Source organism: Colletotrichum lupini, chromosome 3, assembly GCF_023278565.1.
Source record: "Colletotrichum lupini chromosome 3, complete sequence".
Taxonomy (NCBI): Eukaryota; Fungi; Ascomycota; class Sordariomycetes; order Glomerellales; family Glomerellaceae; genus Colletotrichum; species Colletotrichum lupini.
Window position 1 is genome coordinate 6,888,714 of NC_064676.1, and position 25,669 is coordinate 6,914,382.

Consider the following 25,669-nt stretch of genomic DNA (forward strand, 5'->3'; position numbering starts at 1 on the left):
GCTATTTTACTTTGTCGTGGCCATTCTAGATCCAATGAGTCTGTTCTAGCAGACCTTCACTATGTTGACGAAGTATTTGAAGCTTATGATCTGTGTTCCGCCAAGCCTGACCGGGAAACGTGGAGCCCCACCGCAGGACATCGCTTTTCGTTGACCGAAGTACCTGCTCAAGTTCGAATTGTACTTTTTCATCAACGTGAGCACCTTTGGCGAGGAGACGTGCAAACGTCTTAGGCAGGACGTCTGGGGAGGTAGCGAGCATGATGGGGTTCGCTCCAGCGCCGGGTTCTCGTGTGGACAGGTTTGGATCAGCTCCGTGGCGCAAAAGTAAGGCTACGATCTCATCGCAGAACGAACGGGCCTGTTGAAGAACGGTACCTAGAGGAGTTTTCGACCACGGTTCCGGTCCATCGGCCTCGTTTACATCTGCATTGTGCTCTATCAGTGTCTTCACCACTGGAGCTTGATCGCTCCAGAGTCCAATATGAAAAGCAGACACATTCGGGCGCATTGAAGAAACGTTCTTCGAATTGGGGTCGGCCCCGAACTTCAGCAGTGTGCGAATCGTGCTGACAGGATGTTTTTGCTCAATAGCCGCAACTAACGGGGTCACGTCATCGTTGTTCCACGTATCTGGCTGTCCCAAGGTATTGACTCCATTGGAAAACCCTCCGGCGAGAAGGGCTTCCATGAGCTTGGGACACTTGACTGAGTGAAGAAGATAGCTCTTCTCAGCCCAGACGTTTTCGATTGAGTGGCAGGCCTTGAGGAGATATCGTGCAACCTCGATCTTGTTGTTCTCGATTGCAACACTTAGTGCAGTCTCTCTCTGGAGAGTAGCTTCAGCATCATAATCAGGATAAATGACAGGACTGAGGGGGCCTGCCCCGTGAGCAATAGCCATCTTCACGGCACTCAGTCGGCCGGTTCTAGCACCCCAAATGAGGGCCTGGTGGCCATTGAGTGAGTCTAGGCGGTAAAGACTCCATCCGAAAATAGCTGCACATTTACGCGAGCACCGAATGATTGATAGAGTATCCTTTGCGGGAAGATGAAGGCCAATTTCATTCAAGATCTCGTATGGGAGGTCGTCCATGAATTGAAAGCCTCGACTCTGAGGTTTAGTCTCCACCCTGGTTCTCCCCATTGCGAGGATCTTATGAAGGCTAAAGTTTGTCAGTAGGTGATTCAAGCCTTGAGTAAAAGTTGAAGAGGTTGCGGAATGGATGTACCATACCAGTTATATTCGAAGCCTACTATTGTGTTACGAACAACGAATATAGTCAAGCGAACAGGATGATCGATTGACGGGCAAACAGGCCGAAATGAAAGTGAGGGGTATTCTCACGGGTCGTTATAGAGAGCTGTATTGAGATAGGCAACACAGGGCCTGGTCGAGACAAATCTGGGTGAAAAAGAGGGAGGGAGGAACGAGGATTTGCGAGGTGCGAGACAAAAGGCGACTGTGATAGAAGGGTTGAATACAGCTCCTGGAGCTGGCTAGTCAACAGTACGAGAAATAACACTCACAAGCACAGCGTGGCAGCGGTACAATGGTGAAATCGATAAGGAAACTTGTCTGCTCACAAGCGTGAATGAAAATTTACAGGTGAATCAGTCCAAAAATTGTAAACCTGAGACGATGCCCGCTGTGCGTTGACTCGGCTATCGGTCGGGGTTTGACCAACGAGGTTGCCAAAGTCTGGGGAGTTTTTTATAGAGATTCAAAAGAATAAACACCCTGACGTTCAAAGTTTGCTTCCCATTTGGATTCCTTCATTTCTGTGGCGATACGCAGCTCGTGAGAGGTCAGTCGTATCGGAGATAGATCGATCTCAAGGAAATATTGACTCAATTGAACGAAAAGTGACATGATGTCCGATCATGCTGGCGAACTAATGTAGTAGGCAGCGAGTCATCGAGCAACTTACGAACGATAGCTTCAATCGGAACATGTTTGAGACCTACCACTCAAGTGCAAGGTGGTCCGAAGGAGATATCGCGCAATGAGCCATCGACCCTGCGCCGTAGCAACGTAACCCTGCGTACGTTTTGGAAGCCTGGACAACGGTGACCTCGAGTATTGAGTTTGACCTCTTTCTCCGTAGACGGCTTTGATATGCATGATTTTCCGCAGAAATTACATGACTTTCAGTTCATTGATAACCTTCCACCATCGTCTTCCACCGCAGCATTTCTGATTGAATCAAAAAATTCACTTCCCTCTTGATCATAAAAAACCACCAGGATTCCCTCAAATCTCCTAAGCCGCCAAAGCTACTGTAGTAATAGTCACACAGTCCCTTGGAAGTCCTGACACTCGAACACATCAACGACAGTCACAATTCGTCAAGATGGAACAAACCTCACAAGACACATACTACTCAAGCGGCCCAGGCTCACTCAATAAAATCACACCACGAGCTCTCCTCAACCTCCCATCCAAAATCGTGGAACATATCATTCACGCTCTGTGCCAGTCTTGCCAGTCGTGCGATCACGGCTGCGAGCCTACAGTGGCCGGGCGTGGTGCCCTCGAGAACTTAAGCTTGACATGCAAAACGTTTCGGTACCTTGCCGCACCACACTTGCGACATACTTTCAGCTTACATCACAAGCGCCTCTCGTATCCCATCACCTACGATGCCCTGGTTCGTCAGCGAGGTATCCAGTAGGCCCATAGGGGCGGCTCCTTGGCCGACATTCGATACGTTGAGGCCAATCTCTTTCTTTGGTGTATATGGCTTTGTCCCTGATAACGCCTCTGTGTTTGCCCTAATGACTTACACCCATCAATATCGAGAGCGTTAGCATCGTTACCAAACTTCGAGAGGCTCGACATCATCGTCGAGGGGTCTCACTCGTCTCAAGGACGCCAAGCTTCACATCACCGATTCCAAGGCTGGCCTGTCTACAGGTCGATCAAGAGTCTCCGTTTTCTCTGCACTTTCTCTGCGCTTGCTCTGCAGAAGGCCAGGCTGTATCAACTGAACTTACTCCCGCGTGGGGTGGTAGTCAACTGATTGGCAAGCTTCCAAATATCACCAGTCTTCATATCCACGGCATCACACAACTCAAGTTCTTGAACGATCCCGTGCCCTGTCACGGTTACCCAACCTTGGTTCATCTCAGACGCCTAAAGCTAACACACTGCCGATTTATCTTCGCAACTTCTTTCAGCCTCTGCTTGAGTGCTGTAGATCGCTGGAGGTCTTCATCTTCAGTCGGGACGAGTCCCCCGACGGTAGCATCATCCAAGAGCTGAGTTGGAACAACTGGAGCCTCGATTTGGAGATCACCCCACGTCAAATAGTTGATCAAATCAGCATAAAGGTACCCAAAGCCCTGAAGCATTTGGTTATCGGACCATGGTTTGGGTGGGAGGGTCAGTACGCACCGACGCATGTGTATTACCGCAATCGTAATCAGTTCATGCAGGAGAAGCTTGCAAAAAGGAATGTTATTGGATCGCTTCGGCACTTTAGGAATCTTGAAGAGGTTCATCTTTGTCAAGATGTGGTACTTGGACCCCCCAAGTGCATGGCCCCCGATGAAAATGGGTACCTTTTACTAGAAACGCCACCTCTCAGCTTGAAGAAGCTCAAAATCTCGGGGACAAAGGCACCTCACATCTTGCTTGATAAAGCTCCTCGAGGCGACATGTATGATGAACCTCCACGAGATTTGTTTGAGCTGCACAAATCCGTTCGTGCATCAACTTGACACCATTGAAGAGCAGCAGAGCTTGATGAGTGATTGGCCTAGGATTGATGAGAAGGATCTGATTTATCTCACGAAGGGCTTCAAACAGAAGGGTGTGGCCTTCTATGTAAATTAGCTGCGTCATTTGCTTGACATTTTCTTGCGAAGTTAGTGGTCAGTCAATTAGGCGGACCAGGGAGGTAAGCAACATGTCATAGGGTCTTTCTTAATACAACTACATTTGGCAATACTATCCCATAATCTGCTAAATGTGTCAGTGCATCTGTTCAAACACTTCTCTGCGTACTGACTCCATCTGGTAAGCACGCGCTTCGTTCAATACTACGACATTAACCCAAAGAAACACGATGCGATATCCCTGAGCGATTCACCTCACCGAGTCTCACCGAGAATGACCGAGCCATCAAGGTCGCGATTGTGGGTACTCCTCGGTAAACTTCGGTCAGAAAACTGATGGGTCCCGAGGTTCAGGCGGGGCGCTGACACATCAGCCTGATTGGGCGATCTGGAACTGCATGGAAGGATAATTCGCCGGCCGGCCGAACTACAGGTCCGGACGGGGCCGAATTGGGAGCTTCGACCGTCGGTGAAGCCAAAAAAAGCAAAGGGCACACAGAGTTCATTCCCCACGAATTGCCTCGGCTCGCCCACTCCCATTTCAAAGCCGCCTTGGACGCCGTCGCCGTCGTCCAATCGGGACTCGCCCAACCTCACCATGTTCCATCCATCTCGCACTCGCAGGGCCTTTTTCGATTGGCGATGATTAGTAGCGCGTCCGGTGCCAGCCAAACAGACAGCCCAGCAGTCACGCCAGTATCTGCACGTACGGAGTATTACGAATACAGATAGCTGCGAGAATTCAGGAACGAGGATTCAACCCCGACAGCCCCGACACGAGGTACACGAGGTGGATGATAATCCCGATTATCTCTGGACCTTTTGAGTTTCAGCATTTCTAAGCCCGGACGGCATTGCACATCCTTGGCCCGCCCCAAACCCGCTTCTCGAACACTCAACCCACCCCGCGACCCTCCTTTTGGGATCATCAATGGAACGGTCAACGGCCAGCACCCCAGCACATCTCCGTTCCCGACGTCCCCGTTCCCGCATGGTCGCATCGGCCGCAATCGCAAGCATTGCAGCTTCGCTTCCGGGGGACCCTGAGAGCTGTCAGTTGCACTACCGAGCGATGGGCGAGGGGCTGATGACAACGCCGCCTGCGTGTTGTCCAGTGGTGCCTCTCGAATCCTCCGACGTCCAAGGCTCCAGAGTTCAAGGGAGATAATGTCCCGCCGTGTCTTCAGAGCCTCCGACAGGATGAGAGATCTGATAGGCCCAATGCAGAGAGCTGAGCAAGAGATGACAAGTTGAGGTGCCATTGTCTCAAGCCTCGGCATGTCGTCATGCTCGATTTTATCTAGCTCCACCACGGGAACGAGACGAGGCGCAGACGCGGACGCAGATGCAGACATTGCAGACGCAGTAATCCGCCGCCTTTTGGTACGGAAATCTTCCTGAACTCCTGGAGCGAGAGAGTCTGCGACCTGCCACCTTCATATCGAGTATCGACCTTGTGTCCTGCCCCTCGGAGCAGAAGCAGTCTAGCTAGGGTCGCGCGTTGCCCGCAGCCCGCCAGCCCCTCCTTAACCCATATGAAGAAAAGGTCCGGTGGGAAAAGACCCTCCGACTCCATTTGTTGTTCGGGCGGCCACTCCGGGGAAATCGGCCACACGCCACACCCACACACCCATCTTGGTTTATCCATCCACCACTCTGCATCCGAAAGTCTGCTAGGTAGACAATCTGTGTGCCCGTGGTACTGTGGTACCGTATCACCGTGTGGTGCGTCGACTGTTCGAAAAAGGGGACAGACACAAAGCAAAGTGAAAGGCAGAGGAAAAAAAAAAAAAAAAAAAGAGAGCCTCCAGGCCCCATCCCTACTAGCCCATGCTCCGTGCGCCGGAGAACATTCCTCGATCGTTCGCCAGCTCGTCGAGTCCTTCGGAGCTCGTGCGGGCCAATGTCCCGTCTTGGTCATCCTGCTCCGGCGCGGGGCATGAAGTCATGACATGAGCCAAAGGCAAAAACTCGGTGCAAGCGACTCACGCACCAAGCGTCCACCGCTGGCACCGCACGCTTGACCGCGGCCATGAAGCTTGGAGGGGTAAGTGTAATCCGCGAAAGCGGCGGAGGAAACGTGGGACACGAAAGCAAACGGGCGATTTCAGAGTTTGCGAAATAGACTGGATGTCCCGACTACTAAAAGAGCTCCCTCTGCTCCTCTACTCTCGGCTTGGAAAGGCTCTGTGAATCAGTTGTCTCGTATTCTGTGGTGTTTGCTTATAATCTCAAATACATACCATTCGTCTTCCTTGATACCCTTTCCTCTTTCCACACAACATCATATCCAAAATGTCGCAACAAAACCTTTCCGTCGTGCTGGCCGAGCGTCCCACGGCCGAGATCATCCCCGGCAAGACCTTCAAGACTGAGCAGAAGCCTATCCCCAAGGCTGAGGACCTCAAGGATGGCGAGATCCTCATTGAGAACTGGTACCTCTCCCTTGACCCCGCCATGCGTGGCTGGTTGAACGGTATGTCGAGACCTTTACACTCTGCCATGATCATCTTCGCGGGGACAAGTGCTAATCAAACTTCCATCTAGACCGCCGCTCCTACCTCCCTCCCGTCCAAATCGGCGAAGTCATGCGCGGCGCCACCGTCGGCCGCGTCCTCGCCTCCAAGTCCTCCAAGGCCAAGGAGGGCGACGTCCTACCCTCCTTCGGCGGCTGGGCCGAGTACAGCGTCGTCCACGACAGCCGCGTCGAGCCCGTCTCCTCCTTCCCCGCCGTCTCCCAGCCCATCGACTACCTCTCCGGCATCGGCATGACCGCCCTGACGGCCTACTTTGGCATGCTCCGCGTCGGCGACCCCAAGCCCGGCGAAACCGTCGTCGTCTCGGGCGCCGCGGGCGCCACCGGCAGCGTCGCCGGCCAAATCGCCAAGCTCAAGGGCGCGCGCGTCGTCGGTCTCGCCGGCTCGGACGATAAGTGCAAGTGGTTGACGGAAGAGCTCGGCTTCGACGTCGCGCTCAACTACAAGGACCCCGAGTTCAAGCAAAAGTTCAAGGAGGCCACGCCCGACTTCATCAACGTCTACTTTGACAACGTCGGCGGCGAGATCCTCGACATGGCGCTGGCGCGTGCCAAGGAGTTTTCGCGCTTCGTCATGTGCGGCGGTATCAGCCAGTACAACTCTGCGACGCCGCAGGGCCCCAAGAACTACGCCAACATCATCACCATGCGCATCAAGATGCAGGGCTTCATCGTCTTCGACTTTGTGCAGGAGTACGGCCAGGCGCGCAAGGATCTTGCGCAGTGGCTTGAGGAGGGCAAGATCAAGCGCAAGGAGACGGTCGTCAAGGGCGGTCTCAAGGCGGCGGAGCAGGGTCTCGTCGACCTGTACAAGGGCATCAACACGGGCAAGCTGATTGTCGAGATCAAGAACCCCAAGGATGCGGCCAAGTTGTAAAGGAATCCCGAGCCAAGATCTCTGAGGAATGATTTGATGACACTGTAATTTTATGCATAATGACCAGATACTGGCACATATAGAAAGGCATGCCAAACAAATTGGAAAACATTACAAATATCTTTTGTCTGTACTGGTGCTTTGGGTGACCTGTCTGCTCTCAGTGGAGGCCCCCAAAAGCCCGAGACTTCTGTGTTGCTAGCTAGATATGGAGGATGGAACCTGAATAAGAGACATGATCACCCCGATCATCTTGTTGGCGATGTCGTTGCTGTTGGTGAAGCATTGAGTAAAGGGCTGGTATCGTTGTGTCGGGGACTATGCCAGTACCCAACATGCAAAGATAGGGGGTATATGGATGTAAGCCATGCAGTCTACAAAGGGACCCGCTCCTGCCACCATCACCAACCGGTGATCGCCATCCTGCCCCAAGCTCCTCCTTTCTGCCGGGGCCATCCCATCTTCAACCATCGACTTTCTCGACGTTGCCCCGGACACAGCTCCAAACACACGCAGATAGATCTTTGCAGATATTCGCAGCACCTGTTTGAAGTCCAAACGTTTGCATGCCTCGCTACGTCGACATGGCACATTGCAATTTCCTTCTCTGAGTTGCAAGGCACCACCTCTTTTTTAAGAATTCACCAGCGCGGCTCGCTCGGAGGCTTACGGAGAAGACCCCAGCACCACGGCGTCGCAGGTAAATTTCCTTTCAGGAGGCTGCGCATTCCCAACGTAGCGAGAAGCGAACCCTCTTCGTACGATTCCTAGACGAACAGAGACGGCGATTACGACTAGAGTTTCAGGCTTTGAAAAGCTCTACTTCTCACGCTTCCTGTAGCGTTCTTACCGTGACCGACCACCCCCCGCCAGGTCTGCGTGCCTCGAAGCGAGACATTCCACTCCAGATCCACTCGAACTTCTTCACCTCTGGAATGCGCCCAGCCTCGAGTAAATGGAAGTGATAACTCCCACCCATCGGGAGACGGCCGTTTAACAAGGACGGGACGATTGGAGACACAAAAAACAAGAATGCTTTTTTGCAAACCGAGAACTTGAACACAACAAAGAAAGTCGAACACGAGTCCATGATACCCTACAACACATCCTCGACGTATCCCTAGTCGGAGCTTGCGAAGCCCACGACCCAACCCGACGTACATATCCTTCAAGTCAAGGTCCTTACTGTCCAACCTCGACGATGGCTTTGTCTTCAGAAGAAGCCGCCCACCTCCACAGGCAGGCAAAACGACGAGCCGAACGAGCCGCAGCCGAGATGAATTTCCGCGAAGTGACATCGGAGGAGTATCTCAAGAAATTAAGGGCCAAACGGCGCCCCGGGAGACGATTCGAGATCGATGATACGCCTGCCGCGGTCGAAATCGGCGAGGAGCCGCTACATCCGCAACGAGAATTCAAACTTTCGACAGGCTCCGAACGGCAACGGACACATACCCGCACGAAGTCGACACCGACAGCGAACGCAAATGGATTATCATCTGGTAGCCGTCGAACTACGCTTGGGGGTCCAATAGCCAGGAATACTCTCGGAAAAGCTTCGGTTCCCTCTCAGAGGCTTGCTGCTCAGCAGACGAAAAGCCAGCCCAACCTTTTCCTGCAAGCTGCGCAACAGCGGACGAACCCCGCCATCACTCATGCCAACTTGGGCACGATTACGACAGTCTCGTCATTATCAGCTCAGCCGCAAAGATCCAAATCAAGCTTGAGCATGTTCTATCCTAAAAAGCATGTTCGTCGCGCAGCGTCAGTGTCTGTCCTGTCGTCAAAACCCCTGGAGTTGGATCCGATAGCCACGGCTCACCACTCCGGCCACGCTCGAAGTCAGTCGCTTGGCAACGCTCTCTCTGTCGTTGATACAGCACCGCAGCCTGTCGCGCTCAAGAAGCGAGGCTCGTTGCGCATGCTGAAAGACAAGATTAGGAGAGTAGCCAGCTCCTTTGAACTTCGATCGACCAGAAGCGACGGTTCGGGGAGTAGTGATGATGATGGCTTGAAGAGCCGGTCCAGTAAGAGTCTTCTACTGCGGACGAAGAACAGATTTGGCTCGCAGCATCGACTTGGGACTGTAAGCGAAGAATGAGCGACGATGAAGATCCGGGGTGGTGCCACAAGCCAGACCTAGTCATGCGTGGCTGAGGTCCTTTACGCAGACACCACTGGAGAACGTCCACACTGTGTACGATTGACGCGGACGAGATACGACAGCTCTGAATAATGGCGTAATGTAATTCATACAAGACTTTCGCATTTGTTCATATCTAGGCAAAGATACCCGATGTATGTTTCCTTCCATCCCGCCGTGTCTATCCGAAGTCGCGACGCAGCATCAACTCCTGGCACTTGACTGAAATTGAGGGCAGAAAGGGTAGTCGATGTATCCAGTTGGCAGCTTTGGGGTATAAAAGTACGTCCGCTCGTACTTGTCCAGCTCAATACCCTCCTTGATGCGGAAGACGAGATCGGGATTTGAGATAAAGTACCGCCCAAAGACAACAGCAACATCGTACTTCTTGTACGTTTCGTCCACAGCTGCCTTTGCAGACTGGGCATTCAGCCCACCAGCAAGCAAGACTGGGCTCGCGTTGTCCCAGAGCTCAATCAACCAGCGCAGCGTCCGCTGTCCACCACAGTCGGTGTCATCATTACCGCTAATCCGAGCTTCAATGAGATGGAGATACGCAAGCCCCAGAGACTTCAGTTGCTTGACCAAGTATTCAAAGGTCGGGTCTGGGTCGTCCATGAGCATGCCCTGAAAATCACTGTACGGACTGAGACGAACGGCCACCCTATCGGCGCCGACGGCATTGACGACAGCCTTTGTCACTTCGATATGGAACCGAGCACGCTTCTCGATGCTGCCGCCCCAGCCGTCGGTTCGCTTATTGCAGGTATCTTGGAGGAACTGGTCTGGGAGATACCCATTGGCGCCGTGGATCTCCACCCCGTCGAAGCCGGCTTCGAGAGCCTTGCGCGCGGCGGTCGCATAGTCCTCGATGACTTGCTGTATGTCGCTTTCGCTCATTTCCAGAGGGGTAGCAGCGCCGCCGGCTACGGGCATCGCACTTGAAGACTCGAGATGTAGCCCGAGGGATTCGAGGACTTCAGCTCTGCCACCCCGACCGAGGTGCCAGAGTTGGCAGTAGATGAACGAGCCCTTGGCGTGCACGGCATCTGTGACCTTCTTCCAGCCTGCAATATGCGCTTCATTCCAGATGCCAGGGACGTTATGGCGCCCAGCGGTGCGGTACGAGATGAGGGTTCCCTCAGAGATGAGCAGAGTCCCCGGTACGCAGCCTCTCTGGGCATAATACTCTGCCCTCAAAGGTCAGACAGTGAACGAGGTGAGAGACGACGGGGCTGTATGCTGACCCTCCATCATTGGAGTCGGTGTCCATTCATCGTCTGCGCGGTACCTTGTCAGCGGCGCCAGGGCTAGTCGGTTAGAGAGCTGGGAAGGCCCTATATTCAACGGGGTGAATAGCTTTGACATGACTAGCTGATGTAGATGAAATCGACTAGATGCAGTTAAAGTTTTGAAGCTATCATGACAAGTCAAAATAAGGTAGATGCGATGGAAGAGTCTAAAATCAAAGACGTAGCAGTATCCCGTCATCGACACCTTCGCTAGCGCAATTAATCCCCGTCCATTCTCTCTGACACCCATGCCGATGAAAGCCGCATCAGCTTCCGCGCCTTGCTCGCCCATCACAATCATCAACATCATCTCCAGCAGCCTTCAGCAGAGTTGAATCCTCATCGACACCGACACGAAGGGATTATTTTCACAACGCTGGCCTTACTGTGGCCCACATGAGCCCAGCGCACACCCGGGAGAACATCCGGGGCCTAGAAGACTGGAAGGCCTTTCAGAAACAGAACACAGCCGACACTGCGGATGCGTATCGGCACAAAACGTGCCGACAAAGAAAGTCGGACGTGCGATCGGCGACGACGGCCACCCAATCCTCGCCTGCCCCTGTGCCGACATATCCAGGGTGGATCGCCCACATTTGAGCCAGAATGGGAGAGTCGTTGAGGATTCCTGGTGAACGGATCAATTGCGATTGACGCAATGGACTCCCGGCAGGCAAGTCATTTCGTCGGGTGCGTCCGATGCTAACCCCAGATCCTCCCGGGGAAGTGAAAACCGGCGATTCGGCACCGAAGTTTGGGAGACCCGTCTAGAGTTGTGACTTCGTCGACATTTCTTGGACTGTATTTCGAGCCAAGACCTTTTCTTAGGGATTTCACAACCTACAGACCAAGGTTGAGGTTATCAAGATGAAGGAAGATGCACCCATCACCGAAACCAAGCAAATCTCATAAACGCAATCATCACAACAGATCCTACGCTCGCCTTCACCCTCCAGCGACGAAGATGTCATCAACCAAGCAGTTTCGGTCGGGCACCCCCAACCCAAAGACGACATAGACGCAGAAAGCATAGGCGGCCAACGCAACACAATGTCCCGCAAGCGCATGCTCCTCGCCTTCTCCGCCCTCTCCGTCTGCCTCTTCGTCTCCTTCATCGATCAGACCAGCGTCTCGACCGCCGTGCCCGCCATCGCGGAGGACCTCGACACGGGAACGGCCACCTCGTGGATCGGGACATCCTTTCTGATCGCGTCGACGGCGTTCCAGCTCATCAATGGGCGGTTGTCTGATATATTTGGCCGAAAGAATTTGTTGATGATTTGTTTGGTGTTGATGGCTGTTGGGGATGTGCTTTGTGGGTTTTCGAGGACGAAGGAGCAGCTTTTTGCGTTTCGGGCTGTTGCTGGGATTGGAGGGGGTGGGATTAATAGTATTGTTATGATTATTGTGAGTGATATCACGACGTTGGAGAATCGGGGGAAATATCAGGGCAAGTTCAAAGTCTTGATCTCTTTCACTAATTTTGACTGGAACTAACACTCAACTCAGGTGTTCTAGGCGCCGTCCTCGCCCTCGCAAACGGTGTCGGCCCTTTTGTAGGCGGCGCAGTTGTTCAAGAATCGACATGGCGATGGGTCTTCTGGATGGTCCCCATCATCAGTGCCCCGGCCGCCGTCACGATCCTCTTCTGCCTCCCGTTGAAGCACCGACCCGGAAACTACAGAGAAAAGGTTAAGAAAATTGACTACGGCGGCATCGCGCTCAACATGGCCTCGACGCTGCTTCTGCTCATCCCACTATCTGGAGGCGGCGTGACGTACCCTTGGTCCTCACCATTCGTTATCGCTGGAGTCGTTGTGGGCGCTGTGTTGGCCGTCCTCTTTGTGCTCTACGAGTGGAAGCTGGCGAAGCTCCCCATCATGCCTTTGCGATTGTACCAGGCGCCGCACTGCAGTGCGTTATTTGGGCAGACGTTCCTCATGGGCCAGGCGTACTTTGGTAACTTGTTTTACCTACCTATATACTTCCAGTCTATTCTCAACTATGAGCCCCTTGTTTCCGGGGCGCTGATCCTCCCCGTCATCATCACGACTTCGGGGCTGTCTATACTGTCTGGGCAGTACATGCTGCGAGTGGGACGCTACATGCCCTGCATCCTCGCAGGATTCTTCCTCTGGACGCTGGGGAATGGTCTCACGATCCTCTTTGACCGCGATACAGGCCTAGGAAAGATGGTCCCGATCCTCGTGGTCATGGGCGCGGGGATAGGCTTGACGTTGCAGCCTACGCTGGTGGGCATGTATGCCAACTCCCGCGCTGAAGACCGGGCCGTCACGACAGGGTTGCGAAACTTCATCCGGACTATTGGAGGCGCGTTCGGGCTCGTGATTTCGGGAGTCATACTCTCCAACACGCTGAGACGGGATCTTCACGGGAAAGACTTTGTTTCCGATGCGGTGATTGCGGAGCTTACTTCGTCGACATATACCTTAGACCAAAAGGGGTTTTCGGACGCGGAGAAGACCGTGATTTTGGAGGCGTATATGAAGGGTTTGCATTACATTTTTGTGTATTATGTCATTTGCTCTGGGCTGAGCCTGGTGTTGACCCTTGGGGTTGGAAATACGGGATTGAAGGCGAAGAAGCCGGCGCCGTCTGAGGAGGCTTCGGAGGGTCCGAAGGAGGTGTCGGGAAATGCTCCGATGACTGATCAAGGGAAGGCGAGTGGGAGTTAGTAGCTTGGATGAGTTGGTGACGATACACTTGCATGCAGCATAAGGCACTCAAAAGAACATGACAACGGATAAGCATAGCATGAGTGGCAAATGATGAACTTACTAAGGTCATGAAAAATGTCACAGAGAATCGTGTTGAGCAGACTTCTCACATTACAACAAGCTCAAGGTTTCTCATAGAGTTCCTTAGGTTGCGGATATCCGATTGACCTGCCGAGCATCTCATCGCGGAGCAGCGGAAGCCAGCCCGACTCCCATCCCGCAACTCAATGCCAAACTTGCCATCTACGCCTTTCAAGCTATCCCCGGTCAAGGCTCCGGTCAGAGATAGGCCTGGGCATTACATCAATATGCATCCTCTCATGCCCCTCGATCAATCTTGTTTTCAAGAGCATCTCCACAGCCAACGATACCCCGTCCAGAACCCCGCGCCTTATCACCACCCCTGGGTCGACAAAAATCTCCGAAGTACTCCAACGGTTCGATGTCATCCGATGGAGGGGGAACATTCCTGTTGAATGTAACGCCTCCAACAGCTTGCATTCTTGCCCCCTCCAGACCCCGAGATGCGTGTGTGTGTGTGTGTGTGTGTGCGACGGCAATGTGATAACGCGCTGCACGCTGCATCGAGCTGGGGAATGAAGGCATCAGCTCTGATAGGGAGAAAGCGTCTTGCTCAGTGCAGATAGCCGTGATAATCCGCCACCAATTGCGGACTGGGTCGCCCGATGGACGATTGGCCGGTTGATTCTGGCCGATCGCCGTCTTGGTCTTGCTATTTGAACGGTTGACTAGGTAAGGTCGTTGACTCGAGATATGGACGGCGTGTCACTCAATATTTGCACCCTTTCCCCTGCCATTGACATATTCTTGAAGCATCACTGAATTCCAAGAGTCTAGTCGTCCAACCTGACTTAAAAGTCACCCTCCATCATGCCGGAAGCATACCACGCCCACCCAGACTATGGCTACCCGCGCGACTTCAAGGGTTACGGCGAGAAAGGTCTTGCTTGCCCATGGCCCAACGACGCCAAGATTGCAGTCTCCTTCGTCATCAACTATGAAGAGGTTCGCCTTCTTAGTCCTAGCCCTCCCTAATCTCAGGCGGACAGGCATAAAGAGGTACAACAGCTAACATGAGTACACCTACGACAGGGCGGCGAACGGTCAGTTCTAGCAGGCGACGGCGTCTCGGAAACCAACCTCCGCGAGAACCCCATGGGCCCCGCAAAGTACAACGAGCGCAACTACAGCGTTGAGTCAGAATACGAATACGGCTCCCGCGCGGGCTTCTGGCGCCTCTTCCGCCTCTTCAACTCCCGCAAGATGAAGTTCACCCTCTACGCCGTCGCTCAGGCCGTCGAGGAGCAGCCCGAGGTCGCGACACGGTGCGTGGAAGAGGGTCACGATGTGGCCTCGCACGCCTACCGCTGGATCGACTACCATGACGTGCCGATTGAAACGGAGAAGGAGTACATCCGAAAGTGTATCACTTCGCTCAAAAGTTTGACGGGGTATGCGCCCAAAGGGTGGTACTACGGTCGCAACTCGCCGCACTCGAGGACACTTGTGCCGCAGGTGTATGAAGAGATGGGAGAGGATCTTGTGTGGGCGAGTGATACATATGCCGACGACGTGCCGTACTGGATTGATTTGCCCACTGAGCGGGAGAAGGCTGATCCAAAGGGGTGTCTGATGGTGCCCTACAGCTATGACTGTAATGACTTCAAGTTCCACGTCACGGGTTCTGGGTTCCGCGATCCGCAAGGGTTCTACACGCATTTAAAGAACGCCTTTGATGTGTTGTATGAGGAGGGTCAGGAGGGGATGCCCAAGATGATGACGATTGGGCTGCATTGTCGTATTGTTGGTCGGCCGGGGAGACTGGCTGCGCTGAGGGACTTTGTGGATTACATTGCGAAGAAGGAGGGCATTTGGGTTGCTACGAGGACGGAGATTGCAGAGGCGTTTAAGGCCAAGTATCCCTATAAGAAGGGTCAGCTAGCATAGAACCGTGATGGATCAGGTTGATGGTATCGATAGGGTATGTGTATATTGACGATTCATGAAAGCTTTTTCGACACTTTTCGTTTCCTTTGTATTGAATCTGTCTTCTAGACCGCTCCACCACCTCCCTTCTCCTCAACTTGCTCCTCAACAGTCTAAGAATTGGCTAGTGACATATTTTCAGGTACGAGAACATGCTGAGTTTATGAATAGGACAGCCCAAAAAGTTGTGAATTCGAGTTGGAGCAAAAGAATGATCAGTGGGAGGCTTGAACTCCCGACCTTGGCATTACTCAACATATCTGGTGAAATATTAGTACCACGCTCTAACCAACTGAGCTAACCGACCCGCTGGTGATGACTAATCGGCCGATGGAAAATTGGAGGCTATTCGCAACTTGTGGATCAGAAGGCTAGGGCGAGCGTGCATGAGAATAGCCCCAACAGGAGACGAGTATGCCTGGTATTTACTTCCAGTTGCAAAGTTGTGGTAAAAAGAGCAACCCAATCATAGATGAAGGAAGATAACTCTCCAGCTTGATTAATTCATGGGAAATTTGTGAAGAGAGACGTCGACAACCGCAAAAGGTCGACACGCTTCCCGAGCCTTAAGGTGAGGCTGAGTGACGCCGAACGTCACATATGCCATGGATCCTTACTTTCTACCTGCACTTCCGTGCTCCTCTGCTTGCAAGATGTACTCAGATCTAACTAAGCTACTAGATAGGTATGGCGGAGTAGAGCAGTCGAGTAATCTAAGCCTCGTGAACTCCGGCGAAGACATGACGAGGTTGGACGAGTCTTAGAACTTCAACCGCTAGTATCACAGATCCTAAGAGCCAAATCAAACAATCAATTGCAACTCTGCGAAGATGTGCAGCAAGTTGAAGAATGCAGACGCTTGTGTCAAGGAGATCGCGCACGTAAGCAAGTATCAGCGTAACCTATTGATGAAGCTTCCACAATGAGATTTCAGAACCGAGGTAGGTATTCAGCTCACCATTCACAACTCGACAAAGCCCAAGTCAGATTCCATCAAGCCTAAGTAAGCCCCTTGCTCAAGCTCTTTTGTGAATTCCAACTCAAGTTCAAAACCATGACTTTTGCCGTGCGGTCTGTCTCCTCCATCAATTTTCTTCGGGCTGTGGGTAGATTTGAGGTCAGGCTGCACCATTTCGTTGAACATCCTCCAACCCTGCCAACCGCCCGGTGCTTCTTCATCTACCTCCATAAATGCCTCTTTCACGGCGTCGGAAATAGCATGGGCCATGGATGACTTTTCCCCGGTCTCGCTGCTCCGTTCAATAGCCACGTGTACTTCTTGTGCAGTTGTCGACGGCGACATCAATCGGTCGCCTACTGGATTCGCTTCCAAGTCCACATCTAGAGGCTGTGATCCCCCACCAGGACCTGCTACCGGGCTAACAATTGTCTTGAACAGACTCCCTGAGAGGGCATCAAAGATGTCACGATACTTCACCGCACCGTGAAACTTCTCACCGAAGATGGTGAGGGATTGAGAGCACGCCCTCGTGGCTTCAAGCGTGTCATACGAGAAGAGAGCATGTTCCCGCCATAAACAGTATACAAGCGTCAAGCCGGCAATGAAACATGAATGCAATGCCATCATGGTGTAGCTTAGCGTCTTCTGCTGGTTTAGTCGCTTGTATGCTCTGCAAACGCAGGCGGCGGATCGAGCGGTGGTGAGGAATCTCGAGTCAGAGGTGTGAAGTACTGGAAGGAAAACAGTGTAGAGCGATAGAACCGACTTGTGGTACTGCCTAAGCTCCCGATTAGCATTCGGTGTCATGGCCCAGATTAGAATGGCATAAACACTCACAAGATGAAGAAATCTCTCGAGTCATGATAAGCGCTTTCTGGGTCGTACATCCAGCTTATTGCTCCGGCGCCTTTTGTCGGATGATGGGGGACTGTCCTCACCCATTCATCGAGTTCGGCTCTAATTTGTCCCATTTTGGTCTCAAGTCCCGCTCGTTCTTCTGAAGAAACCGAAAAAATGTCCTTATCAACTCGGTACACTCGGCGATGGATCTTGGACTGTATCCTTCGGAGCTTAATAATGTGTATGAAAGGCTTCACGTTTGACCAAGGCAGTCCGGGTGAATTTGATGGACTATTCAGTGCTGTCAAGTCCCAGAAATCTAAGCTATCACTTGGGAGCTACACAGCTGTCAGCATCATCCTCTCCCTCAGTAGGCTCTCCTATAACTGACCTCGGTATTTATGTCTCTGTCGGCGATGGCGAATGTACGTCCAAGTACCGCACTCGTCATACGGTCCAAACAGTAACATGACCAGAAGACGCGCCTTCTGATCTCGAGATCGCGTAAATCGTGAGTCGAGGTGTTAGATTCCTTTCGATGGAGACCCAGCTCTATGCAGAGCGTGACAGCGTACCGCACCTGAGACCATGAGCCGGCACCGTAGGGACTTCTAGTTCCATGCACGGCGAGTAGGAGGAGAAATTGTACAGTGGCTAGATTGTGTTGTTCCAGTATGTAGTCCATCGGCTCAATGGCCGCCGTGAGATGTTTCTGACAGTGACCATGTTAGATTTGTAACGGCAAGCTTTGCCTTCAGGAAACTTTCACCTGGGGATCTACATCACAAGGCTTCTTCATCAACTGTAGGAACCTTGCGGATATGGCGTATATCAGGTGCATAATGCTTCGGTGCTGAATAGACAGGGCTCCACGGTCGTATTGCTTCTGGAATAGCTTAGTGTACAGTTTGCGATCCAGAATAGGCCATCGCGTATGAAGTCGATCAGAGAAGACATCAAACAGCACCTCCGCTTGCTCAGGGCATGGGAACTCGGATTGGGATTCCTCCGGGCTAGAGGACACCGATACTTTGAAAGGCAACTGCGGAGTCGATGAGAGAGCTTGACTCGTTGGCATAGCATCAAACGCAGCTTTACCGCCCGAGCTGTGAAAGATGGAAGACTGGATCATGCGCGCTATGGTTGCGCCGGAACTTGATCCTAGGTAGAATGGCTCTGGTGCAGTGTCCGTTGTGCCAGATGCACAGAGCGACAAGTACGCAACGCCGTTGACGAGAGAGGACTGCTCATCGTCCGATAGTGAGTCTCGCGAATTTCTCCGAGGATCTTTCGTCTTGGGTTCCGGTGGTGTTGCCACGGAAGATGTCCTGACAAAGTGGTCTTCTGCGTAATCTGGCATCCGGGCCTCGAGAAATGCGATTCTCTCTTCTAGTGCGCTGATGTACCTGAATCTCGTGTAAGTATACAATTGTACCAGCATGAAGGGAAAGACTTGCAGCGACTTTCCGCCAGGATAGTGCGGCCTCAGTGCACGTTCGTAGACACACGACGAGTTGGACTTGACGCAAGACCTGCAACTCGGATGTGCGCCGTCGCACTTCCATGTCGTATTTAGTCAGCAAATGAACAATGGTGATCTAGCTGTCGATATCAATGACTTACACGCTGTTTCCTTCTTTTGCATCGCTTACAAGCCAAGGCCACCCTCGACTTCCGGGTCTGCGCCGCCGAGACCGGTGGGCCGGTGCGGGGACTCACGAGACGCTCCGTGTTGAAGCCGGCCGACGTGGAGTTGACCAGATCTACGGGAGATGTCTTGTCCAGCATGTTCTCGGTCTGAACATGAGCAGTCATCTCGACCATTCTCCTGATTCGGCTTGCATGTATGGTCGAATACTGCAGTGAGGATACGAAGTAGGAACTTAGGAAAATTTCGAGCCGAAGTAGAATGGGCCAGGACAACGCCTGCAAGAATCCTCCGCAATCAGAATCGGGAGTGTCATTGGACACACTCATGCAAACGCAAGTATGAGATGTATGGGTCGTTAGGAATATTGAAGGATTCGGACACCGAAGCCCCCCTCCCCCGGATAGCACGCGGCCTGCTCATGACGGGATTTTGGCCCAGAAAATTAGTCCGGTGATGGCTCGCGTCATCATCCAGCTTTACTTCTACTTCTAATTGCCTTACAATGGTACAGACACCTTCAGAACATCCAGAAACTCATTCGTTGTTCTATCCATGGTTGCCCCTTCCACGGGAATAAGCACAAAGCAGCTAGGACTCTGCCTCCTAGCACCATGCCCTCACTCAGAACCCGAGTGATACGCAAACGTCTGTAGTTTCTTACCGATGACCGCATCTTTACCGAATTGGGATAACTATTCGGACGTCCACCGCAGATAAGACCAACGGCCGGCCACCGCCTTATCTTGGTGGATCACACCCGAGACCAGGTCCCCGGCCTATCCATCTACATGCCAAGCACCGCTCTCCGCACATGCCATGCCGAATTCTTATCATACCCTAGTTGTAACTCATGCTTAGACAGCTCACTGGGCTCGCGTGGCGACGCACTGTCTATCGGCTGGAAAGTCGCCGACGAATGAGGAACTACAATCAGGGTTGCAATAGAGCTGATACTTGAGCACCGGGCCTCTAATATGGACGAAGGCCCTCAGTGTTGTAGAGCAAAGAAGAAAGAGGACGTGTATTTCCATGAAAACATGTCTCTTTGATGGTTGATAGGGTTCTGATAGTGCTGTTCGGTCACCACAGGTTCAACTAATTATGGTACGCTTTCATATACCAACGAAAGGCGAAATAGCCGCGCCTTTCCAATCGAAAGACGCCTTTGTAGAATGGATCAAGGCTCCCGAAGTTCACGAGGGACGAACTCAGGTCGGAGACTCTAGGTGGTCGAACAAGGATCTCGAGCCGACGCCGCCAGAACAAAGAACATGGACGTGGTACAACTTGCCTTTGTACTGGTTCTCAAACATGTTTGGGACGACCGGGTGGAACGTCGCGTCTTCCCTCATCGCCGTGGGTCTGGTAAGTTATCAAAAGACAGCATCGTTGTTCATATGCGCTGAAAAAATCAGACATGGCAACAAGCCTTTGTATCTTGCGTTCTTGGCTCACTCATATCCGCTATTATCGTTACTGGTATGGCGAGACCTGGCGTGATGTACCACCTAGGATAGTGCGTTTAAACACTCCTCCCACGTTTGGTATTTTCTGACATCTTTTCAAGTCCTGTTCTTGCACGATCGGTGATGGGAATGTATGGATCATACTTCTTCATCTTTATCCGAGCAATTGTGTGCATCATTTGGTACGGTATTCAGACGTACTACGGCGCGAACCTGTTGTCCGTTTGCTTCCGCTGCATTTGTGGAAACAGCTGGGACAACTGGCCCAATATGCTTCCCACTAGTGCCGACGTGACTTCAAAGCAGCTGCTGGCGTTCTTTCTCCTTTGGCTGGTTGAGTTCCCGTTTGTGAGTATATGTAGTGTGCGACCCTCTAATGACATGCATTCCCTGACATTGGCGGCAGACCTGGGTACACCCGATTCATATTCACTACATCTACACCGTGAAAGGCTTCATCATGCCATTCGCGTGCTTCGGACTCTTCGGCTGGTGTATGTCCTATGGAACCGGAATCTCCAATATTGGCGCTGCATCTGTCGCAGGCGCATCGGCAGCAGCTAAAACACCCGTCGGATGGGCTATCATGAGCGGCATCAATGTCATCATGGGTTCTCTTTCGCCAATGCTCGTGAACCAACCTGATCTCGCGCGATACTGCAGAGAGCCTCGAGATGCCGGTTGGCTCCAAGGAGCATGTGTCTTCTTCGCGAAGATCCTCGTCTTCTTCCTTGGCTTAGCTTCGACGACCTCATTACAGGGTGCTTGGGGCAAGGCCTACTGGAACCTATGGGATCTTCTTGATGCCATACTTGATCATTACTGGAACCCGACCGCCCGTGCTGGTGTCTTCTTTGTATCGTTCAGTTTCATTCTCAGCGTGCTGGCGACAAACTTTGGAGCAAACTCGCTACCTTTTGGCGCGGACATGACTGGACTGTTCCCCAGGTACTTGACGATCCGTCGAGGCCAGATCGTTTGTGCAATCCTCGGTATTGTTGTATTGCCGTGGAAGCTTAATGCGAACGCGTCCGCGTTCATCTCATTTCTCGGGAGTTACAACATCTTCATGGCTCCCCTTTGCGCTGTGAGTACTTGAACGCCGAGTCTTGAAAACCAGTCTTGAGAACATATTGCTGACTCTCACCAGATTATCATTTTCGACTACATCTTGGTTCGAAAGGGTAACATACACGTGCCGTCGCTGTATAATGGCTCTAAAGAGGGTCTCTACTGGTTCAATTCTGGAGTCAACTGGGTTGGGGTGTTTGCCTGGATCGGCGGTACGGCAATGGGATTGCCCGGTCTCGTCGGGCAATACCAGCCTCATATTGTCAGCCAACCGGCCAAGTACATGTACATGATGGGCTGGGTGTTGACGTTTTTTACATCGGCCATCTTGTATGCTGTGCTAGTGCAGTTCTTCAAGACCAAGGTGTATCCTCCGGGCTATGAGAATGCCCCGATGGACTACGAATGGCTGGCGAAAGAAGGCCGGGATGGGTTCTTTGAGGGCGAAAGGGAAGGCGAGGTTTATGCGCCGCCATCTCCGCGCGTTGACGAGGCTGAAGAATTGCACTTGGGAGAGAAAGTGCAGAAATTGGAGGCCTAGTTGTGGTTTCCTAATGATTGATGGCTGTCGAGAACTCAATGCCCCACTTACTCCTACTTTGCTTTTGAGATGAATTAGTTATGGAAAAGATCTTAGTAGAAGGCAGAATGCTAGGAACAATAGGTATTGTGGTAGTCTCAGTGACAGTATGAGAAGAACCACAACAGTGGTAGAAGTTGTGAGAACGTCTCGTGGGACAAGAATCCCCGCCAACTACTTGGCATCCTTTTGACTTCATGTTGCCATGACGTGACTGGAGAAGCCGCCCCAAGATCGCCCCGGCTAGCCAGCAAAGGCAATTCGTTGCGTAAGTCAGCGGGTCACCCTCGGCCTCTCAAAATGTAAGCGTTGGAGTTCCGGGCAACAATTATCAGAATGCACGCCTCATTCGGTGGAAAGATCCCGAATCGGACGTGTCGCAGTCTGCTGTTGAAGGCGTAGGCGGAAATATTGCGGGGGAAACAAACGCGGCGGCGGATCTGAAGCCGACGATAACGGCCTGCGGGGTTGGGGTATCAGGGATGGCCCCTCTTACGGTCGTTGGAGTCACCGGAAAACATCTTTGAAATAGCCGGATTGCCTCCAGATTACTCCAACTCTTGAGAACTCCACGATTTTGTTCATGTTCTCATCCCGTTTCATAGACTCTGCAAACTCGAGAGTTACCTTCTGAACCTCTGGAGCTCAGAACAGCGACGGTACCGGAATTATTCACGAGGCTATTGAGTGCATACCTTGGACAGAGTCCACTGCAACCGTGGCGCTCTGACTCTGTTAATACCCCGCTTTCTTGTTCTGGATCGTCTCCCACTGAAGCACTTGACGAGTTTGTATTGTCAAAACGTTTATCTCTGATATCTTTTCTTGACAATAGAAAAACTGCAACACCATCACAAAATGGCAGTTGAACCGTATAGACTTACGGCGACCCAAGCGTCAGCCAAGATAAGGGCCGGGGAGTTGACTGTGGAAGAGTACGCGCGCTCGCTCTTGTCCCATATTGAGGAGAGAGACCCCGTAGTCAAAGCTTGGGAGTACTTGAACCCAGAGCAGGTGATTGCACAAGCGAAGGCAATGGATGCGATACCGCCAGAGAAGCGCGGGCCCCTACACGGCGTTGCCATCGCAGTCAAAGACGTTATTTACACAAAGGGTCAGCGAATATTAGCCTGTGAGTCTACAGGAGCACTAATCGAAATCTAGATATGCCAACACAGCACGGATCTCCAATCTACGCTAGAGACGCTCCCAAAGTCGATGCCGGTTCCATCATAATTTTGCGACAGGCTGGCGCGCTGCTTCTTGGTAGGTCCATGCTGATAATTCAACCCAACCCCAGCAATGCGATACTGACAAAAGTAGGCAAAACAACCACGACCGAATTCGCAGCGACGGTTCAAGGTCCAAAGACAGTGAACCCACACGGCACGAACCGAACCCCCGGTGGCTCCTCGTCAGGATCAGGCGCCGCCATTGCGGATTTCCAAGCGCCTATCGGCCTAGGCACCCAGACAGGCGGAAGCACGATCCGCCCAGGATCTTTCAATGGCATCTACGCCCTGAAGCCGACATGGAACTCCATCACGCGCGAGGGTCAGAAGATTTACTCCTTGATCCTAGATACCCTCGGTTTCTTCGCCCGCAGTGTTGAAGACCTGCAATTGATGGCCGATGTTTTTGACTTGAAAGACGACGAGCCCCCGAAGGACACCTTCGCTATCAAGGGCGCCAAGTTCGCTCTGTTGAAGACGATGGTGTGGCCTCAAGCTGGACCCGGTACCAAGTCCGCGATGGCGAAGGCTGCGGAGCTTCTCAAGGCTCACGGAGCCGAAGTAGAAGAGATTGAATTCGATCCCGAGCTTGAGGAGCTACCTCAGTGGCATGCTACGGTGTTGCACAGCGACGGAAGATCCGCTTTCCTGCCCGACTACCGCGCTGCTAAGGATCAACTGCACGAGTTCTTGATTTCGCATGTTGATAACACCAACAAGATCAGCAGAGCGGAGCAGCTAGAGGCATTCGACAACATTGCCATTGCAAGGCCCAAAGTTGACAAGATGCTGGCCAAGTACGATGCTGTTCTGGTGCCTAGCGTCGTTGATGAGGCCCCGGAAGGAACCTCGAGCACCGGAAGCGCAGCTTTCAACGCTCCCTGGACAGTGAGTCTCTTGACAGCGATGTCTTGGGTTGTCACTACTAACGAGGGTGATAGGCGCTGCATGTTCCGGTCGTCAACATTCCAGGTTTCAAGGGTCCCAACGGGATGCCAGTTGGCGTTTCCCTTGTAGCTCCCAGGTATCACGACCGTCATCTCTTGGTGGTCTCCAAGGCGGTCGGCGAGATCTTTGAGGCGGAGGGAGGCTGGAAGTCTGCTTTGTAATTATGACCCATACAACATCTGCGACAGGGAACCTCTTATTCACTGTAGTTTTCCTGAGCTTCGGTGAAACCGCTCAGCATATGTTGGATGTTGTAGCGAATGCTTGGAGACTTAAGGCCTTTTTTACCTTATGTCATGATCTCATTATGCATCTATAAGCTACAACAGGTTCGATTGAGCGGGTCAACTCTACATAGTGGGATCATTTACGACCAATAAGGAATACAACGCGCAGGCTTCCACTGCCACTGCCGCCGCTGCTATTGTCCTTAAAAACGGATTTTGCATCGCCAAGGCGAAGCATACCTGCACATCCTCAGCCGTTTCCCGCCGTGACCTCTCGAACAGGTCGGTGTCATCAATGTCTGTCTGGCAACGCCTTTTCCAGCCCTGCTGGCACATGCACATGTCGAGTATGCCACGCTGCTCTTGTCGTATGGAGACTTGAAGCGATCCAATACCAAGGAGCGCGGCTGTCTTGATTGTCGTCCCGGTTCTTCTACAGCTTTCAACTATCCGTAGCAGCTCCAATATACCGCTAGATAGAATTCTATCTCGTCTCCCTGCCATGATGATGCAAACTATGAGTCAAAATAACTGGAAACGCATTCAACACTGGGGATTTGTTGAAAACTTCTATTGAGCTTTGACTTTCCTGTTGGGACAGTTTCCATAACCTTGAAGTAGAGAACACTGCTCCTGTGTTCTGGTTTGGACGACCGTGGCACAAAGTACAGTACTCACCGATGAAGCACTGCCCAGAAGTAGTTAATAAACCGTCCATCTGAAATATGCAGTTCTAGTAGGTGAACAAGGGACATGTATCAAAAGTCTGCAACTTCATTTCCCTCAAGTAAAAGGGGACGAGAACAAGGATAAGAAGTCCACACAATTACGTGTATCAAACAGGCGAGAAAAATTGCCATTCGTCCACATTTAGGTCAGCCAATCTTTCAGCCTGTCAGGCTGCCTATCAGGCTGCCTGACATGGGAGCTATGCTTGACACTATCACTCAAAGCAACCACCGAATTTCCAATGGCTGAGACTCAGCCGCCAGTCAAAGCTCCTGATTCGATGCCGAGATGCTAGGCTTAGGGGTAGGCAAGCTATATTTTCCGCCACAACCCCTTCCGGCGTCAATGAATGATGTATCTCTTCAGGCTGGAATGGAAGGTCAATCCGACTGCCAAGTCAGGCGACCCCAAATATACACCTGACACCATCTCGGCCTATATAAACCCGGAGACGTTCTCCGATCTCTTACTTTCAACTTACACAGAAGCAACACGGTCTTACTTGATCATCGGTCAACAACTTCAACGGAC

At 52.2% G+C, this 25,669-nt stretch overlaps 10 protein-coding genes and 1 non-coding gene across 11 annotated transcripts; 7 read left to right on the forward strand and 4 right to left on the reverse strand.

Moving 5' to 3' along the window:
- Positions 1-25: 25 nt before the first annotated feature.
- Positions 26-1,096, reverse strand: CLUP02_06806 (uncharacterized protein; the record flags this gene model as incomplete). Its single annotated transcript, XM_049285803.1, has 1 exon — positions 26-1,096. One exon carries the CDS (start codon positions 1,094-1,096, stop codon positions 26-28), a length of 1,071 nt encoding a protein of 356 aa, XP_049142946.1.
- A 1,258-nt stretch (positions 1,097-2,354) lies between these two features.
- CLUP02_06807 (uncharacterized protein) lies at positions 2,355-5,965 on the forward strand (the record flags this gene model as incomplete). Its single annotated transcript, XM_049285804.1, has 16 exons — positions 2,355-2,529; positions 2,606-2,768; positions 2,832-2,917; positions 2,970-3,094; positions 3,181-3,709; positions 3,735-3,829; positions 3,890-3,975; positions 4,027-4,140; positions 4,215-4,546; positions 4,610-4,621; positions 4,684-4,892; positions 4,956-5,017; positions 5,112-5,123; positions 5,201-5,606; positions 5,668-5,745; positions 5,804-5,965. The coding sequence occupies 16 exons, from the start codon at positions 2,355-2,357 to the stop codon at positions 5,963-5,965; spliced, it is 2,646 nt and encodes an 881-aa protein (XP_049142947.1).
- A 170-nt stretch (positions 5,966-6,135) lies between these two features.
- Positions 6,136-7,253, forward strand: CLUP02_06808 (zinc-binding dehydrogenase; the record flags this gene model as incomplete). The annotated part of the gene is made up of 2 exons (XM_049285805.1): positions 6,136-6,316; positions 6,388-7,253. The coding sequence occupies 2 exons, from the start codon at positions 6,136-6,138 to the stop codon at positions 7,251-7,253; spliced, it is 1,047 nt and encodes a 348-aa protein (XP_049142948.1).
- Positions 7,254-8,454: 1,201 nt separating this feature from the next.
- On the forward strand, positions 8,455-9,460 carry CLUP02_06809 (uncharacterized protein; the record flags this gene model as incomplete). Its single annotated transcript, XM_049285806.1, has 2 exons — positions 8,455-9,339; positions 9,425-9,460. 2 exons carry the CDS (start codon positions 8,455-8,457, stop codon positions 9,458-9,460), a joined length of 921 nt encoding a protein of 306 aa, XP_049142949.1.
- A 140-nt stretch (positions 9,461-9,600) lies between these two features.
- Positions 9,601-10,764, reverse strand: CLUP02_06810 (NADH:flavin oxidoreductase/NADH oxidase; the record flags this gene model as incomplete). Its single annotated transcript, XM_049285807.1, has 2 exons — positions 9,601-10,586; positions 10,644-10,764. The coding sequence occupies 2 exons, from the start codon at positions 10,762-10,764 to the stop codon at positions 9,601-9,603; spliced, it is 1,107 nt and encodes a 368-aa protein (XP_049142950.1).
- A 974-nt stretch (positions 10,765-11,738) lies between these two features.
- On the forward strand, positions 11,739-13,384 carry CLUP02_06811 (major facilitator superfamily transporter; the record flags this gene model as incomplete). The annotated part of the gene is made up of 2 exons (XM_049285808.1): positions 11,739-12,003; positions 12,198-13,384. The coding sequence occupies 2 exons, from the start codon at positions 11,739-11,741 to the stop codon at positions 13,382-13,384; spliced, it is 1,452 nt and encodes a 483-aa protein (XP_049142951.1).
- Positions 13,385-14,317: 933 nt separating this feature from the next.
- CLUP02_06812 (polysaccharide deacetylase) lies at positions 14,318-15,394 on the forward strand (the record flags this gene model as incomplete). Its single annotated transcript, XM_049285809.1, has 2 exons — positions 14,318-14,452; positions 14,540-15,394. The coding sequence occupies 2 exons, from the start codon at positions 14,318-14,320 to the stop codon at positions 15,392-15,394; spliced, it is 990 nt and encodes a 329-aa protein (XP_049142952.1).
- Positions 15,395-15,645: 251 nt separating this feature from the next.
- CLUP02_tRNA093 lies at positions 15,646-15,740 on the reverse strand. The gene has a single exon. It is a non-coding gene; the product is annotated as a tRNA-Ile (tRNA).
- Positions 15,741-16,394: 654 nt separating this feature from the next.
- On the reverse strand, positions 16,395-19,211 carry CLUP02_06813 (fungal specific transcription factor domain-containing protein; the record flags this gene model as incomplete). The annotated part of the gene is made up of 5 exons (XM_049285810.1): positions 16,395-17,172; positions 17,232-17,572; positions 17,626-17,946; positions 18,004-18,792; positions 18,858-19,211. 5 exons carry the CDS (start codon positions 19,209-19,211, stop codon positions 16,395-16,397), a joined length of 2,583 nt encoding a protein of 860 aa, XP_049142953.1.
- Positions 19,212-19,986: 775 nt separating this feature from the next.
- Positions 19,987-21,963, forward strand: CLUP02_06814 (NCS1 nucleoside transporter; the record flags this gene model as incomplete). Its single annotated transcript, XM_049285811.1, has 5 exons — positions 19,987-20,250; positions 20,301-20,401; positions 20,453-20,699; positions 20,758-21,438; positions 21,502-21,963. The coding sequence occupies 5 exons, from the start codon at positions 19,987-19,989 to the stop codon at positions 21,961-21,963; spliced, it is 1,755 nt and encodes a 584-aa protein (XP_049142954.1).
- Positions 21,964-22,860: 897 nt separating this feature from the next.
- On the forward strand, positions 22,861-24,343 carry CLUP02_06815 (amidase; the record flags this gene model as incomplete). The annotated part of the gene is made up of 3 exons (XM_049285812.1): positions 22,861-23,134; positions 23,326-24,122; positions 24,176-24,343. The coding sequence occupies 3 exons, from the start codon at positions 22,861-22,863 to the stop codon at positions 24,341-24,343; spliced, it is 1,239 nt and encodes a 412-aa protein (XP_049142955.1).
- Between the last annotated feature and the right edge of the window lie 1,326 nt (positions 24,344-25,669).